This window comes from Carassius auratus, unplaced genomic scaffold, assembly GCF_003368295.1.
Source record: "Carassius auratus strain Wakin unplaced genomic scaffold, ASM336829v1 scaf_tig00013965, whole genome shotgun sequence".
NCBI lineage: Eukaryota > Metazoa > Chordata > Actinopteri > Cypriniformes > Cyprinidae > Carassius > Carassius auratus.
This window is the reverse complement of record NW_020524464.1, coordinates 56367-71808: the sequence shown is the minus strand read 5'-3', so window position 1 is coordinate 71808 and position 15442 is coordinate 56367. Positions and strand designations below refer to the sequence as shown.

The following is a 15442-nucleotide window of genomic DNA, read 5'->3' as shown; positions in this document are numbered from 1 at the left end:
ACCACAAACCCATTCAAAAAACCCACGATGGAACCTGAAGTATAAAAATGCAAACTCATAGGTTACAGGATTCATTCCAGCACTTTGTTTAAATATAAAAAAATATCCACGGAGTAGAGATGTGCAAAACTTTAAGTCATTATGATTCTGCAGAGCTTTTCTGTGGAGTTCTGCATACACATGCTAAAACATTATGAAAATGATCCTCATATAATCGACTCAGAAGGGATTAATTAGTGATCATTTACATCATAACAATGTACACACCACCAGTTGTTTACTTAAAGGGTTTATGGGAAATAACTTTCTCATATTGCTACATACATATAATTAATCTTATCAGGTTTTATAGCAAACAGCACAATTAACTAGTTTGTGCTACAGAATGGACATGATGAAATATTTATAACTTGTGCATGCTGACTTCACACTTCACAATCCTTGGTGTATCTCACATTATTTGTATCATCCAGATGTTCCTTAATAACCATCATTAGCCACGTTTACATGTACAACTTTTTTTGTCATTCCGATTGACAGATTTGGTGGACTGTTTACATTAGACTCTCTAATCCCATATGGTGTTTACATGTGCCTGTGTTTTTGATTTTGGGACATGCGAAGTAGCCTACAATGACATCAACTACAAAGCACCATAGGAAAAAACACACGTATTTGCATTAATATTTTAATAACTGCTTGCACTTGCTTGGAATAAACAGACTAATATTTGAATCCCTAGCATTCATTTGAGCGCTCAGTCATGTGTCCAGAACACGATCATATACACACTCGCAGAAATCATTACGGCCAACTGATAATTATATCATCATATCGCCCTAATTTCTTAATGTAATAGCATTAAGGGATGAAATAACCGTAGCCTACGACCCTCTGTAATGCAGCTCTGAAATGAATTGTATTCTGATAATAAAAAAGTTTTACTGTACTTAAATAGAACAAATACACAATATCTCACAAAGTGTTGATGAACAATGAATCAAAGGAGCATTGCTTTATGAACACAGAAAGTGCTCGCAATGTGCGAACAAACATCACAAGTTTTTTATTATGAAAACGTAATAAATAATAGGTGGTGTTTATATGGAGCATTTTCATTCGGATTGGACTTTTAAACCGATTACAATGCTCCATGTAAACGCACATTTTGTTTAGTTAATAAATATCAATTTATTCCATGATACTGAATGATTACCATGGCTAACCAAACTGAGCTTACAGAGATGCTTTCAAAGGCATTCTACACCTCTAATAGATTAAACAATGAAAGAATATACCAAAAAGCATGAACGGAGCATATGATTAAATCTCTAACAAATGTATTTGTGAATGTATCATTTTGTGCACACATGTCTATGGACCAACTGCATCTCTAATCTATATTCACGCCATGTCTCGTAGTCTGCACACAAAACATCAGAGACTAATTCCCAATTTCTCAACAAGCTAGACCATGTATATTCATGGCTTTTCTTTGCTTGTTTCACTTGATTTCCTCAAGCTAACCCCGGGCTCCTAATATCTCACTTTCTAACCTTGCCTGATAGATATCAAGACTGGAGAAAATTGACATGTTGCCAATGCCCCTGTATTTTTTACGCGATATTAGTCTGGTTGCTAGGTGATTACCATCCGGTAGATGATATGCAGCATATACTAATTCAGAAGTGCTGAAGTGATTATACAGTATTTGACATTTCATGAAGATTAGCAGCATAAGCCACATGGTTCACTGAATGATCATAGTGGTCCACATAATTATTTGTGTTTAGATGTGGACTGCAGATAAGAAATCTGTAGTAAATAGAAATATAATTTAAAAATAAATATACATTTGTATAAATCTGAAAGGCAACTGCCACATCTATATTCAAAAACAAAGATACTATAATCACATATATTTGATTTGATCTATGGTTTTATGGTTTATTATACCTCTTTGAGTGGATATAAGCAAGCTTAAAGCATTTCTCCTATCATTTTGCAGTCAATGGCAGGGTATTAATGCAGCGCATTATCCAAGCAGCAATAACACTTTTTATTTCATCCTGTCAGGTTCTATCAGTTTAAGAAAGAAGAGATAGATAGGGTGTGGTTTAAATGTCGCCAAAATCCATTTGCGAATAAAGAAAAAGCTCTCAGCTCAGGGCTCCACTCTTCTCTGTGTTCAGGGGTGTTCATTCAGGTCAATGAGCCAAACAAACGCAACACCATCAGTTACCCCAAAGACAAACTAAATTAAAATGGATTTTTACATTTATTTAAAGAACATCAGTGGTGTTTGCCACAACGTCACAAAACTATTTTGTATATTTAGCTAAAATGGATGTTAATAAAATGTAGATGAGGTTAAAAAGTGATTTTATATATATATATATATATATATATATATATATATATATATATATATATATATATATATATATATATATATATATATATATAAAGGTGTCACATCCTTGTCTCTAGCATAAATGAGTGTAATATTTGGAGGTTTTGAGAAACAGTATTATTGATTCTTGCCTAAAAAGGCCACTGAAAATGAGGTAAACAAAGGATTGAAATAAATGAGTAGAAAAGATAAACAAGCTATTTAGTCATAAAGGACAGCATCACACATGTGAGTTTAAAAATCACTTCTATTTGTTCTGTTGTCAAGCTGAACAATAAGATACTCTCATTAGCTTTGCCTCTGAAAAAAAAAATATTGACAGTTGCTTTGAAGCCCAGAGGATTTGTCCAACCCCTGATACTAACAGTCTCCACGAAGCTTCTCACACAAAAAGCCCTTAATAATTTTATTAAACCATAGCATTTCAGAGCCGCTAGTTCAGACAGAGTTTCCTAGAAAGACATGACAACACAACAGCTGACATTCACTCAGAATAACTCATTAAAAGCTAATCAGTGTCTGGTGAATGAGCAGCTTGGCTCCATCCAGAAACTTTGAAGAACTTCTTAACAGCATCTAAAAATAGAGCTCACAAATATTTCATCAGATACGCTCTCAATCCTCCTGAGTGACTGGATAGAGAGTCTGACAGAAGTCAAATGGAGATGACCCCTGAGGGTACTTACAAACTACTATAGTGATTCATGAGGGTCTAATACCATCAGGGCTGGAAAATAAATCTGAATATGAGAATGAATGAGAAGGGTAGAATATTATGTGCAATAAAGCACAATTCCTTCTTTTTATTAATCCTGTGCCAAGTGCCAACAGCATCAACAGCAACAAACCCTCAGGAGCGCCACGCTCTCAAAACGTAGTTAAACACAAGTCAAAAATAAGTGCTACTTTGAGGCCTTTTTATCAAAACTATTATGCATGTTGCACACACTCATGTTTCTATATTGATTTTCCAGGATGGATTACTTGGATATCAATGGATAAGTATGATAACAGTTGTGTCAGTTTATGCCTCCCCATTCAGTATAGGTTTCCCTGAAAAAGCACCACTGATTCTAGATCTTGAGTGAAGGACAGTAGCTTGTTGTACATTTCATGGTTCTTCTAGCCTCTCATCGTCTAGCTCAATGGGCTTTTCTTGGCTACAGCCACAAAGTCTTGGCTGTCTGCTTTACTGTTTCCTGCTTGGATTGAAAAAGCTGAGCTAGGCTAGCAGAACTTGGAAACAATTCAACAAGGACATGTAGTCATGCAACAAATATTTAAACAAGAGGTCCACAACCTCACAAAACACAGGAAGTCATCTTCAACGAAGATCACAATTTGCCTGGATGCCCTCAATTACTTTCTTCTGTGCCTCTTTCTTCACCAATGACCTGCAATGAAAAGCAGATCCTTTAACTGTCAGCAGACTGACTGAAGATAGCAGTCGCAAACCTCTTATTGGTCCATCACCTGTCCACTCGATCAGCGGCACTTTGAAATGTTTAACCAGGAATAACTGCAGGTGTGGTCTTGTCACTTAAACAGTCAGCCATGCAGGTCTAAGGTTAACCCAGAAATCCACATCTGAACTGACCCGAAATACCTGCGCAACCCTCTAAACCAAACAAAACATCCCACCTTTGGTTTAGTCTGAAGAGATGAAGCTTTCAGGGGAAATTCAATGCTAGCTCTTGCTAATCCAAATGTGAATACACAATCTTATGTCTAGCAAACAATTAGAAACAGAGCTACAAAAATGTTCTATTGCAATGGTATTTCTGGTTAATTTGATATGGGAGAAGAAAATAAACAACACAAACATATGGTTATCTGCAACCATGAATATGATTAGTATTGTTCTGTATTGTTACTATAGCACCCTGGATCCTTTTCAACAAATCCCCAGTAAAAAAAACTTCACAATACAAGGTATACACCAGGGAAAACAGAGCCAGCAATGGCTTTTGTTGTTGTTGTTGTTAACCCAGACACAACAGATTTTTAGGAAAATTTATGTGAAATTGCTTTCCAGGAAATAAAAATGGTTTAAAATCATTTAAAATCATTTTAGTTCCCAACCTGATGTCGATGGTCAGGTCTGTTGAAAATAAACCAAGATTTCTTTTTAACAGTATATAGAAAACAATATTTACATATAGAATTGCATTTTTGCTTTAGAGTGAACAGTGGTGTAGGTTCACGTCAACAAATGTAAAAAAAAAAAAAAATCTAAAAGTCCCACAGCACTATGATGCATCACGTAAAGCTTCACTCTGATCTTTGTAGCCTCTGTGTGTCCCTGCAGTCATTCCTGTCATATTTCTATCTCTGCCTCTGAGACATGATTGTAGTGAGAGGTGTAGAGGATTCAGAATAAGTGCTACCCATCATGACCTTTCGCAGAGGAAGGGTAAGTGATAAATCTGTCCTCTTTTACCTGTTAAGTTTAGGGTGCACTATCTAGGTATTAAAATACATAGCACAAATATTATGTTTATTAATGTGTTTTGGTATTGAATGAAATGAAAATAAATGTATTAATTGCCTTGCCCGCCTTTAATTTTGTCAATAGTACTGTAGTGATAACAGTTTGTTGTGACAAAACAACTGGATATCATTTATTTTCAATAAAAGTTGATGATTTCAGAGACTGTGTTATAAACCAACTTGCTGACCTCCATCTACTGAATCACTGTCTGTGTGAATGATGCTTTAGGAGGCAGAATAATGAAGTTGCCTACATTTTGGAACAGCTTTAGAATCGGCAGTGTGCCTTTGATGCCTTACAATGTTGTCTCTGGAGGCAGCTTGCTAGGTTTTGGAATAGAGCAAAAGAGACCGACAAAGATAAAGATAAACAAATAATAGATGATCTAGGCCAAACTCTGATGGACAGTTTACCAACAAAAATGTGGCTGATTTTTAAATTCAGAAAAAGTACACTGAAATAACTCAAATAGTCCACTAAACTGCATGCAAAAAACATGACAATAGTTATTTGCATTGAAAAACAGCCTCATCATCATTATAGAGAATGCAGAGAAAGAACATTTTGGAAAACAAAACAATTAATTAAACCTCTTTGGAATACTAGTAGTAAATACTTAAGTCACAGTCTAACATATTGCATTAAATAAATGCAGCTGTTTAACACAAATTGGCTGTAAAATTGAGCTTATGATGTTAGCTGTGGTTGGCAGGCTCTTTGGACAAGCACAAACTAAGATAGGCTAATTAGCTCAGCTTCTTCAGGCATAATGTGGCAAAGTGGCTGTAATCACTGAATTTCATGCTGAAGCTGTACATTACTGCACAAATGTGGGGAAAAAATGGGTCCTAGGAGAAAGCCTTGAGGCACCTCATGATAAAAACAGCTCTGCCGAGCCCTTTTTTGTTTGCACACTACATCTGTAAAATGAGATGAGAAAGATACAGATAGTCCCTTACTGCTTGAGGTCTTTCCAGTAAAATGAATGCCTTCATAACCAATGAAGTGTATGGAGTGAAACTATCCTCAGGAATGCAAAGAAACAAAACTGGTAATGACCCACTGGGCTCAGGGCTCAGACACCAACACAGTTGCATACCAACGAGTTGCTACTCCTCAGTCTTTCCTGTCTGAATTGAGAGATGACTTACAGAGGGACAAACGCTACCAAAGGGGGAGGGAGGAAGAGAAAAAAGTAGAAACAAATAGAAACATAACCCCAAAACAATTCTAAAAACTAGTCATGTCAACTGAAGGTGTTATTTTGTAATACATTTTTTTATATACATATATTTTTAAAATTAATAAATACTTTTATTAAAAAAAATAAAATAAAATGTAATAATAATAAAGACAAAATTAATTAGGGTCAATCCATGTCAACCCCACATCTTTACTCTTTTTTTAAGAAAAGCAGCATTATATTTTTGAAAAGTGACCCATGTTTGGTTTTTGAGCATTGCAATTTGGAAATGTGTACAATTTAACAATTTACTCTTGGAGCCATATTTGTCAAATTTATTGTTAAGAGGAAAATGCCTTGAAAATTAACATTTAAAAAGGAACGTTTGTTAAGACCCAATATATTATATATAAATAAGAGGCATTAAGTTATTTTTTATATTTTTTATATTGAGTAACAGGGATATAAACTTTGAAGATAAAAAAATTGAAAGTGTTGTTTCCCCATTTTTTAAATGGTCACCATTGGCACATAATGCAACAAAGATTGTTGAAGTCAAAAGGTTTTACTTACAGACCTAAACATTATGATGCTGCCATCTTTCTGAAGCCATTTGTAACCCACTGTAATTTGGCTCTGAATTTCTGGTGAAAATTGCCATTTTGACTCCCCTCTACAAAATAGTGGACTACTCAGTAAACATTCATCCACGACATTTAATATTTGGCTTTCATCACAAAATATTTTTTATCTGTCTTAAGAAAAAATATTAGCAAAATCAAAAATTTAAGCAGGGGACCTCTAGTTGACTTGACATGGGATGACCCATTATCATATTGTGCACTTAATTCAGTGCAAAAAAAAAAAAACACTAATTGCATCCACTGCACAATCCTTTAAAACATAATGCCTCTTGACTTGAAAGTGCTTAGCAGACTGTAATGGTTTCTTGTTTCATGCCACAACAGATTATTTCATGACAAAGCTGGTGATTTTAAGCATGAGACAGACATAAAGCCCCAATACAGCAGTTGAACCAGCTGTTTTCCTATAGAGCTGGTATTTTCCCCAACTCTTTCCAATGCCAGAGACCCTCTAATACTCAACGTAATTGTAAGCCTGACAAGGGGTGTGTCTTATACTCATGGCTACAGGCTCTAATTATGTGTCATCTTGCCTCTAGCTTTATATACCAAACAGACTTTTGTGTTGCATTTATGCAGACACTTCAATCCACAATGTCCTTTTCCGAGACACTGTAACAGTCAATCCACATCCTGCATATTACACATATTTGGCTTTCCAAATAAAACACAAATCATCATTAAATCGCAACAAGGTCTTTAGCCGCAAGCTTTTCCAGCAACAGTGACTGGATCATCACGTTCAGCCTAATTTATACATGATTATCTATGCTTCAGGAAATTTAATCCTGCCCTGTTGAAATATGTTCTTAGGGTCATTGTAGCCCACACTAACTCACTTTTAAGTTTTCTTTGATGTACTAAAAACTCATTTTAATTTTAATTGTAAATTTTTTTTGCAGTCAAAGGTAGCACAGCATGCAATAATCTGTACACACAGAAAGTTCACCATGGAAAGAAAAGGCCTAATTAAATGCTACATATCCAAATATATCCCTCTCTGGTCTAAGGGTTCACAATTAATCATCCAAGGCTATTTCATATGCAATGACACCTAAAATCAGAGGACATTATATCATTCATGAATTCAAATGATTTGTGCTGTATTATTCCTCACGTTATATGGCTAAATGTGTTCATGAATAATTCTAAACGCATAATCAAACCATTAAAAGGCTGAAAAATGGGCATGTTTCTTTTTTTTTTTTTTAAATTCATGCCATTTTCCTTACCATTGTCCTCCACGGTGAAACTAAAGACGTCACTGGTGGCATTGTTCTCATCCTTCAGGATATAGCAGATCTTCAGATCATCTATGTCAGCTGACAACACACACAAACACAAAACTGTAGCATAAAACTGTGCAACGCAAAAATGTATTATTCATTCAGAAGAAAATGTATCTCAGAGCAATCTATGAATTTGCTTGTATTTATGATGATCTACAAACCCTAGAGTAACACCCTCAAGATCAAATTGTTCTATAAGCCGATCAACTTAAAAATATCTGCATTATAATTCAAAGAGCATGCTTGATTTTGCACAAAAAAAAAAAAAAAAAAAAAAAAAACGTGTGGGTAAAAGGATTTTTAGGTTTTAATGAGTCCAGGAGAGAATTTTCACAAAAGCAGCAGGGAGTGAGTCACAAAACAATCAGCAAAACAGGTGACAAGCTGTTACATAATGACAGGTGAGAACAGGAATTTTAAACACAGACCCAGACTTCCCTACATCTGGTCTGTCCCATCTCTCAAATTAGACCCCTGAACCACTTCTGCATTGATACACAGTGGTTAGGTTACGGTGTACCATGATCAACCTGGCTCTCTCTTCCCCTTGCTCTGACCCACTTCTTTAAATTATTGATATCAGTGGAAGAAGCCTCATAAAAATGTAAACCTGTGATTCTTTATGCATGGATGAAACCGCTTTTCATATTGAAAATAAAATGTCTTCTTTCATCACCAGCACTCACTCTCATCGTAAAATATTTAGCAAATGCCAAAGAGCAAGCGGTAGCAGAATATGGGGAAAGGGCAAAGTAAATAAAGAGAAGTGATTGTCCCTTCTGCTTCACTGCTCATACTGATGAGGTCAAGTCAGGTTTGCCAGATCTCTCCCTCTCTCCCCATCTCTCACTTCTGCTTCTTCCAACATCTGGGACACCTTTCAGACTAAGTTAGCCTGACATGGATTTCACATCTTCTCACTATGGCTCTCATTTTTGAATGAGTGCATTAATACTTTAGAAGCCATGAACCGGTGCTGATTAATACAGTTTGTTTCTAAACAAAATTCTTATTCTGGCTGTACAAAAGGATATTTTTAAAATTGAAAACAGTTTACAGATTTAATAACTCTTTAATATCTTTGATTGAAAGTTAAAACTTATATAGGTTATAAAAAAAATATATAATTGTATATATAAAATTACATTTGTACAAAATTTGGGGAAGTCGTGGCCTAATGGTTAGAGGGTTGGACTCCCAATCAAAGGGTTGTGGGTTCTAGTCTCGGGCCGGACGGAATTGTGGGTGGGGGGAGTGCATGTACAGTTCTCTCTCTACCTTCAATACCACGACTTAGGTGCCCTTGAGCAAGGCATCGAACCCCCAACTGCTCCCCGGGCGCCGCAGCATAAATGGCTGCCCACTGCTCCGGGTGTGTGCTCTGTGTGTGTGCATTTCGGATGGGTTAAATGCAGAGCACAAATTCTGAGTATGGGTCACCATACTTGGCTGAATGTCACTTCACTTTTAATTACCTAATGTGTAATTTCTCAAAAAAAAAAAAGAAATCTATTTGAAGAGCAGGGAGTATGTCAACTTATTTAAAAAAATTACAAAACAAAGTATCCTAACAGTGAGTATTTAAACAGAAAATTTAAGTTTAAGTGTGTAATAGACAGGGCTGTTTATCTGAACAATGAAGCATGAGCGCAAAACTCATACTGCTGGTACGACCCAGTCAAGATGCTTAAAACCCCCAAAGATTACAAGTCTGTATGTTATAGCTAGCAGCGAAAAAATTACACCCCTTCACCTCTATCTCTTTTTAAAATGTGGTTTGCCTGTAACTAGTAACTCCTTTCTAACTACAGGAACTTAGAAGGCAAAAGTATGAGAACTTAATAATTGAAAGGAGATGTGTGAACGCTCTAGTTGTCTCATAAAGAATTTAAGCCGAAGGCTAAAAGACAAACACATCTTACAGCCTGCGCTCTTGGCAAAGGGCAAAGTGTCTGTTTTGTTATGGAACCTACATTATTTCAAGCATTAATAAGACCAGAGAAACTGTCCTGAACATGTCGGGTACATATATTTTCTTAAAGAGACAATTCTGACATGCATATCTTCAAATACGGTTTTACAGAGCATAACACTGCACAGTTCAGTTCACAAATGTAAAAATGTGATCAAAGGTGATAAGAACATTTCTGATGACACATTACCTTGTGTGAAGATGCTGATTGAGTCATTGCCTCGGTCCAGGCTTATCAGGTAGCCATGCTCTGGCTGTGTGGTAATGTGAAAAACCAAAGCCTCTGGGCTGCTGTCTCTGTCCACTGCCTTCAGGACTGTGCTTGTGATCTGATAACCTAAGTGACCTGCGGACAACACTTTTAAAGTTGGTGCACCTTTGTTAACCACAATCTGTGGCACACCGTTGTCCACTGACACAATGGTAATCTTCATGGTCTGAGGCCTTTGGGTCTCAAAAATGGTATCAGGAAAGACAAAAAATTCTGAATGGGTGCCATCAGTGACTGTAAAAGAAAAGCTGTCCTTGTCCGACTCTGTGCCATCATGCTTGTAGCTGATCGTATTCTCATTCAGGTCCTGCTTGGTGAACGAAGTCACCTGTCGACTGTTATTGAAGAGCAGTTTGCCGTGAATGGGTAGCTGGGTGACTGTAAACTTGAGAAGGTGCTCAGGTGTGTCTTGGTCCTCAACAGTCAACTCAAAGGGCGTAATGAGTTTGGTCTGTCCCTCGGTCACTTGAAGGTCATGAATGGTCAGTACTGGCTTTTTATTGTCAACATCAACAATTGAAACACGGAACGTGCGGAACACAGGGTTGTAGCCATCGGTCACCTCAAACTCAAAGCTGTCCATCTTGACTTCATCATCGGCAGTATGAATGTAGTAGATCTTGCTTCCGGCCAGCTGTAACTGGGTAAAAGACACAATAGGCATGCCTGGTGAATCCGTGTTTTCCAAATGCCCTCTCACCGGGGCTCTTGTGATGGTGAAGACTAAGTTCTCATCAGGGCTATTGAGATCACTAGTGCTAAGGAGGTTCGTTGTGAGTGTAACTTTGCCACCTTCTTTAAGAGACACCCCTTTGCTGATGACATCAGGAAACACCATGTCAATGCTGCCCACAGTAATATAGAAGTATCTGTCAATAAGAGGATTTATGCCATCTGTAACATCAAACTTTATAAGGTCTCGAATGCCTTCCTGTCCATTGTGAGTGTACAAAATGAGACCCTTGTTCACTTCGTTTTGTGTAAAGTTCATGCTAACGGTTATGTTCTCTAGAGAACAAGCAGATCTTTTCTTCACATCTCCTGCTGATTTTCTATGAAGGAAGCCCTGACCGGGCCCATGGCGAATGATGAAAGTAAGAGACTCATCATCGGAGTCCAGATCAGTGGCTTTTAGTACTTTACCGTTTATCTGTTTTGTCTCACCAATCTCGATTTCAAGTCCATCATTAACAGAAAGCCTTGGTGTTTCATCATCCACAGGGATAATCATGATCATGATGGTGGCCTCAGCTGAATGTTTCCCATCTGTAAGAAGAACATCAAACTTGTCTTCAGTGGTTTCCGAATCATCATGTTCATAAATTATGCTAGAGGCTTCCTTGATCTGTTCCACAGTGAAATTTGTGATTGGGACAGAGCCACTAGCAAGCTGATTGAGGATGAACCCATGATTTGGGGGTTTGGTGATGATAAACGTCAGTTTTTCTGTAGGAACATCAGCATCCACTCCATTCAAGAGTGGCGTGTCAATGATAACATTCATGCCCTCCATTACTACAAACTCTCGCATAAAGATCTCAGGTTTTTCATCATTGGTGGGAATAATTATAATTGGAAAGAACTGTCTCTCTGAGAAGTTTACACCATCTGAACATCTAAATGTGAACCTGTCCTCCACTGGCTCGACTCCTTTGTGGATGCTTTGGACATAATGAATATGACCTTCATTCACATCTCTGATGGTCAAAGCACTTACTGCCGTTCCGGACCTTGACTTTTCAGAGCCTGGTGCTGGAGAGATGTTCTCCACGTATCCTGATGTAGGCTGAACAATGATGGTGCACAGGATGTCCTCAATTGGTGTGTCTGCATCCTCAACCTTAATATGATGCCTACCAATTGTGTTTTTATCCCCCTCAAAGACAGTAAAGGTAGGGCCAACTGTGACCACTGGAATCTGGTTATCTACAGGCAGAATGGTGACGTGAACACGGACTCCGTTTACTCGGTTACCCCCTACAGTCCACTCATCAGACATGTCAGAGAGGGTCAAGTTGAAAAAGTCTTCAATCGAAAGGAGACCAATCTCACCGCTGGTGTGAGCATACACAACCAGACCACTGATGATATCAGCTTGGGTGAATCTGCTTGAGGAAACTCCACTCACCAGAATTTCTCCAAACTTAGGGACTTCTTCCACAATGAATGTCAACCTCAGGTCATCAGTGTCTTCATCTTTTCCCTGGATAACACTGGTGGTCATTTCTGTGGCACCATTTTCCAGCACGTCCAAGCGAGAGCCAAAGGTGCCCATTGTGAGGCTGAGAATTGGGGTTTCATCATCAATAAGCTTTACCCCTACCTTCACAGTGATTGTTAAAACATGAACACCATCACTAACATCTAATTTAAAAGAGTCACTTGTTGTTTCATCTCCATTGTGGATATATGACACTTTGCCATCAGAGATATCCATCAAATTGAAACTATTTCCTTTTATTAAGTCAGTAAATGTATGCTGAACATGGCCGTGCTGTGGAGTTTGACTTAATGTGAATGAAATTTGCTTACTGTCAGTGTCAAGGTCATTTGCGTCGAGTTCAGCACTCGTGATGATATGCACTCCTCTCTCAAGGACTGTGAATCCAGTGTTTGTTATCTGTGGGGGTTTGTTGTTCACAGGCTGCAGGAAAATTGTAAAAACTCCATTAGCACTGTTTCCAGCAGTGTCCTCTACTGTGAAATGGAACTGCACCACATGTGGTGTGATGCCAAGCTCAAGGTCTGGTGGGCTGTAGGAAATCTTATGATGGTTAATTTGCGCTTGGGTAAATTCCGTTACGTCAGTATTGGGGCTGTCAGTCAAAACAATAGACCCGAATTGAATGGGATTATTCTCATCTGTGTCGGTTGGCAGTTGAGTTACTGTATACTTCAGGTCACGGTCTTCAGAGTCCAAGTCAGTGTAACGAAGAACATTCTTGTTGAAATGAGTCAGCTGGTACTCATGTACTGTCGTCTGCAAAGTAGTGCCTGGGAACAGCACGGGTGGAATATCATCAATAGGTAAAATTTTAATAACGAAGGAATTCTCTCCCGATTGGTTGGGAGGATCGGCATCATCTTGTACTCTAAAAACGAACTGATCAGTAACTGCCTCTGTGATGTGTGGACCTATGTGCCTATAGAAGAGCTTTTCATCTGTAATGTCTTTCTGGAGCCACTGTGTCACTACTTTCTCATACACACCATCTTCTGCATTAAATTTCCAGGAGGATGGGTCCTCAGGTGCTTCAGATTGCCTTAACACGACCTCGCCAATAGCAGAAAATGGAGGCTGGATTGTAAATTTAATGGTTGAATCCTCAGAGTCGATGTCTGCTGCACTGAGCATGAGCAGTGAGATGGGCACCATCTGATTTTTGAATAAAATCAACCCAGTGTTTGCATTTATGATGGGTGGCTCATCATCAGTGGGTACAATTGTAATGGGGAACAAAAACTCAACTTCATTCTTGCCATCTGACATTCTGAATATTATATTATCACTGTATGTGTCACTGCCATCATGCTGGTAAACCACAATGCCGACCTCCAGATCAGCCGGTGTAAAATACTTCCTGTTGGTGCCCAGAACAGTTAAGTGACCGTGACGCAGACCGTCAACCACCTTTATCCTCACACTGTCCAGGTTGTCTTCATCACTTATTTCTAAATTGTTCTGAGTAAACAAAGACCTAGACTGGCCTTCATATAAAAGCTGGCCAGTATTCTTAGTGACTACTGGCGCTAATGTATTCATGGGCTTCACAACAATCATGAATGCAAAAGGATCTGAAATGCCACCATCTGTGTCTATGACCTCAAACTCTATTTGAAAGATCCTCTCGGTATCCGAGTCCAAAGAGGGAGGTTTGTAAGCTATTTTCAAATCTTTGAGATCCCTTTGATAAAAGGATGTGATAGGTAAATTTCTATCATCTGTACTCACAATATATCCCTCCTCAAAGGACAGAGGAGAAGTAATGTTGAAAATGAGATCATCGGGATTTGATTGTGTGTCCTCCGCAGCCAACATATCAGGAGTTAAAGCCGTCATAACAAACTGATCCACTTCCATCATCATCATAGCCACAAAACTCGGTTTGGGGGGAGTGTTTTCTTCACCCTCTTTTATCCGAATCATCACATGGAAAAACTCTTGTTTCAGTAAATTATTTTCTTTGCTCCGTAGCTCCACAACCATTGGGATGTAATCTTTATTGGGGGACTTGTGGGTAGATGTATGCTCATAGCGGATATCTGATTTGAGAAACAGATCACAATCCATCATTTTCTCCAGTTTGCTCTCATCCACAACTTTACCATATCTAGGAAGCGCATTGCTGGCTGCCAGTGACGTTACCTCACATTTTTCTGAGGTTTTATCATAGGTGAAGTCTAAAACCTTTCTGCCGATTGGATTACTAGTCCCATGCAGTTTATCAACATTAAGAGGCATGTTCTTAGTAACAATCTCCAGTTGTGTGAAAACAACCTCCACCTCTAGCATAAAGGGGATGATAATAGTTTCAGTCTGAGTGTCATACCTGAGTTGCAGCTTCACCCTGTCACTCGCAGGGCTCCTAGAACCGAGATGAGAGTACCTCACATCGTTAGGACCAAATTCACACGGGAACTTTTTAGGAGACACATGTCCCGGTCTTTGAGACAGCGGATCATTATCCAGAACGGTAATACTGCACCTGTCTCCAGGCTGAACTTCAATGACCAAGTCGTTGATCGGATCGATGTAAACAGATCTCCCGAAAGGCACGTGTATGCCGTTGTTTGCCACCAGTATCGCGTCCTCGGAGAGCTCTGGCGTGTAAGCGTACGACAATCCGTGCGTTTCAACTCCTCGCGCAGAACTACCTGTCAATGAAAGCAAGAGAATGAGAAATCTATGAAGTTCCATGCTGCACGCGCAGTGTAGACAGCCACAGGGGGTGCTTGGGCAAATGAAATATCCAAATGGAGCTCGATGGGGTTTTCCGCTCTTATGCTTTATATCCAGGAAGGAAGAGGAGACAAATACAGAAAGTTGAGAAATCCCACACACGCGCCAGGATGCTCGCGCGGCATTCCCACAGAGTCAGCGCGAGCTCCGTTTTAACTTGTGCATGGATGGCAGCAGAAGGACACGCCCACAGGCTGATTCTATTGGACGGAGCCTTGC

At 38.7% G+C, this 15442-nt stretch overlaps 1 protein-coding gene across 2 annotated transcripts in view; it reads right to left on the bottom strand.

The window, feature by feature from the left end:
* The window catches only part of LOC113074215 (FRAS1-related extracellular matrix protein 2-like), a 54281-nt gene extending 38947 nt beyond the window's left edge, over positions 1 to 15334 (bottom strand). For both annotated transcript variants that reach the window (XM_026246970.1, XM_026246972.1), the window contains exons 1-2: positions 10183 to 15334; positions 7964 to 8053 (exon numbers count right to left, since the gene is read on the bottom strand). In XM_026246970.1, coding sequence (XP_026102755.1) covers positions 7964 to 8053; positions 10183 to 15181 — 5089 coding nt within the window. In that variant the 5' untranslated portion in view covers positions 15182 to 15334. The remainder of the gene's footprint in view (positions 1 to 7963; positions 8054 to 10182) is intronic.
* Between the last annotated feature and the right edge of the window lie 108 nt (positions 15335 to 15442).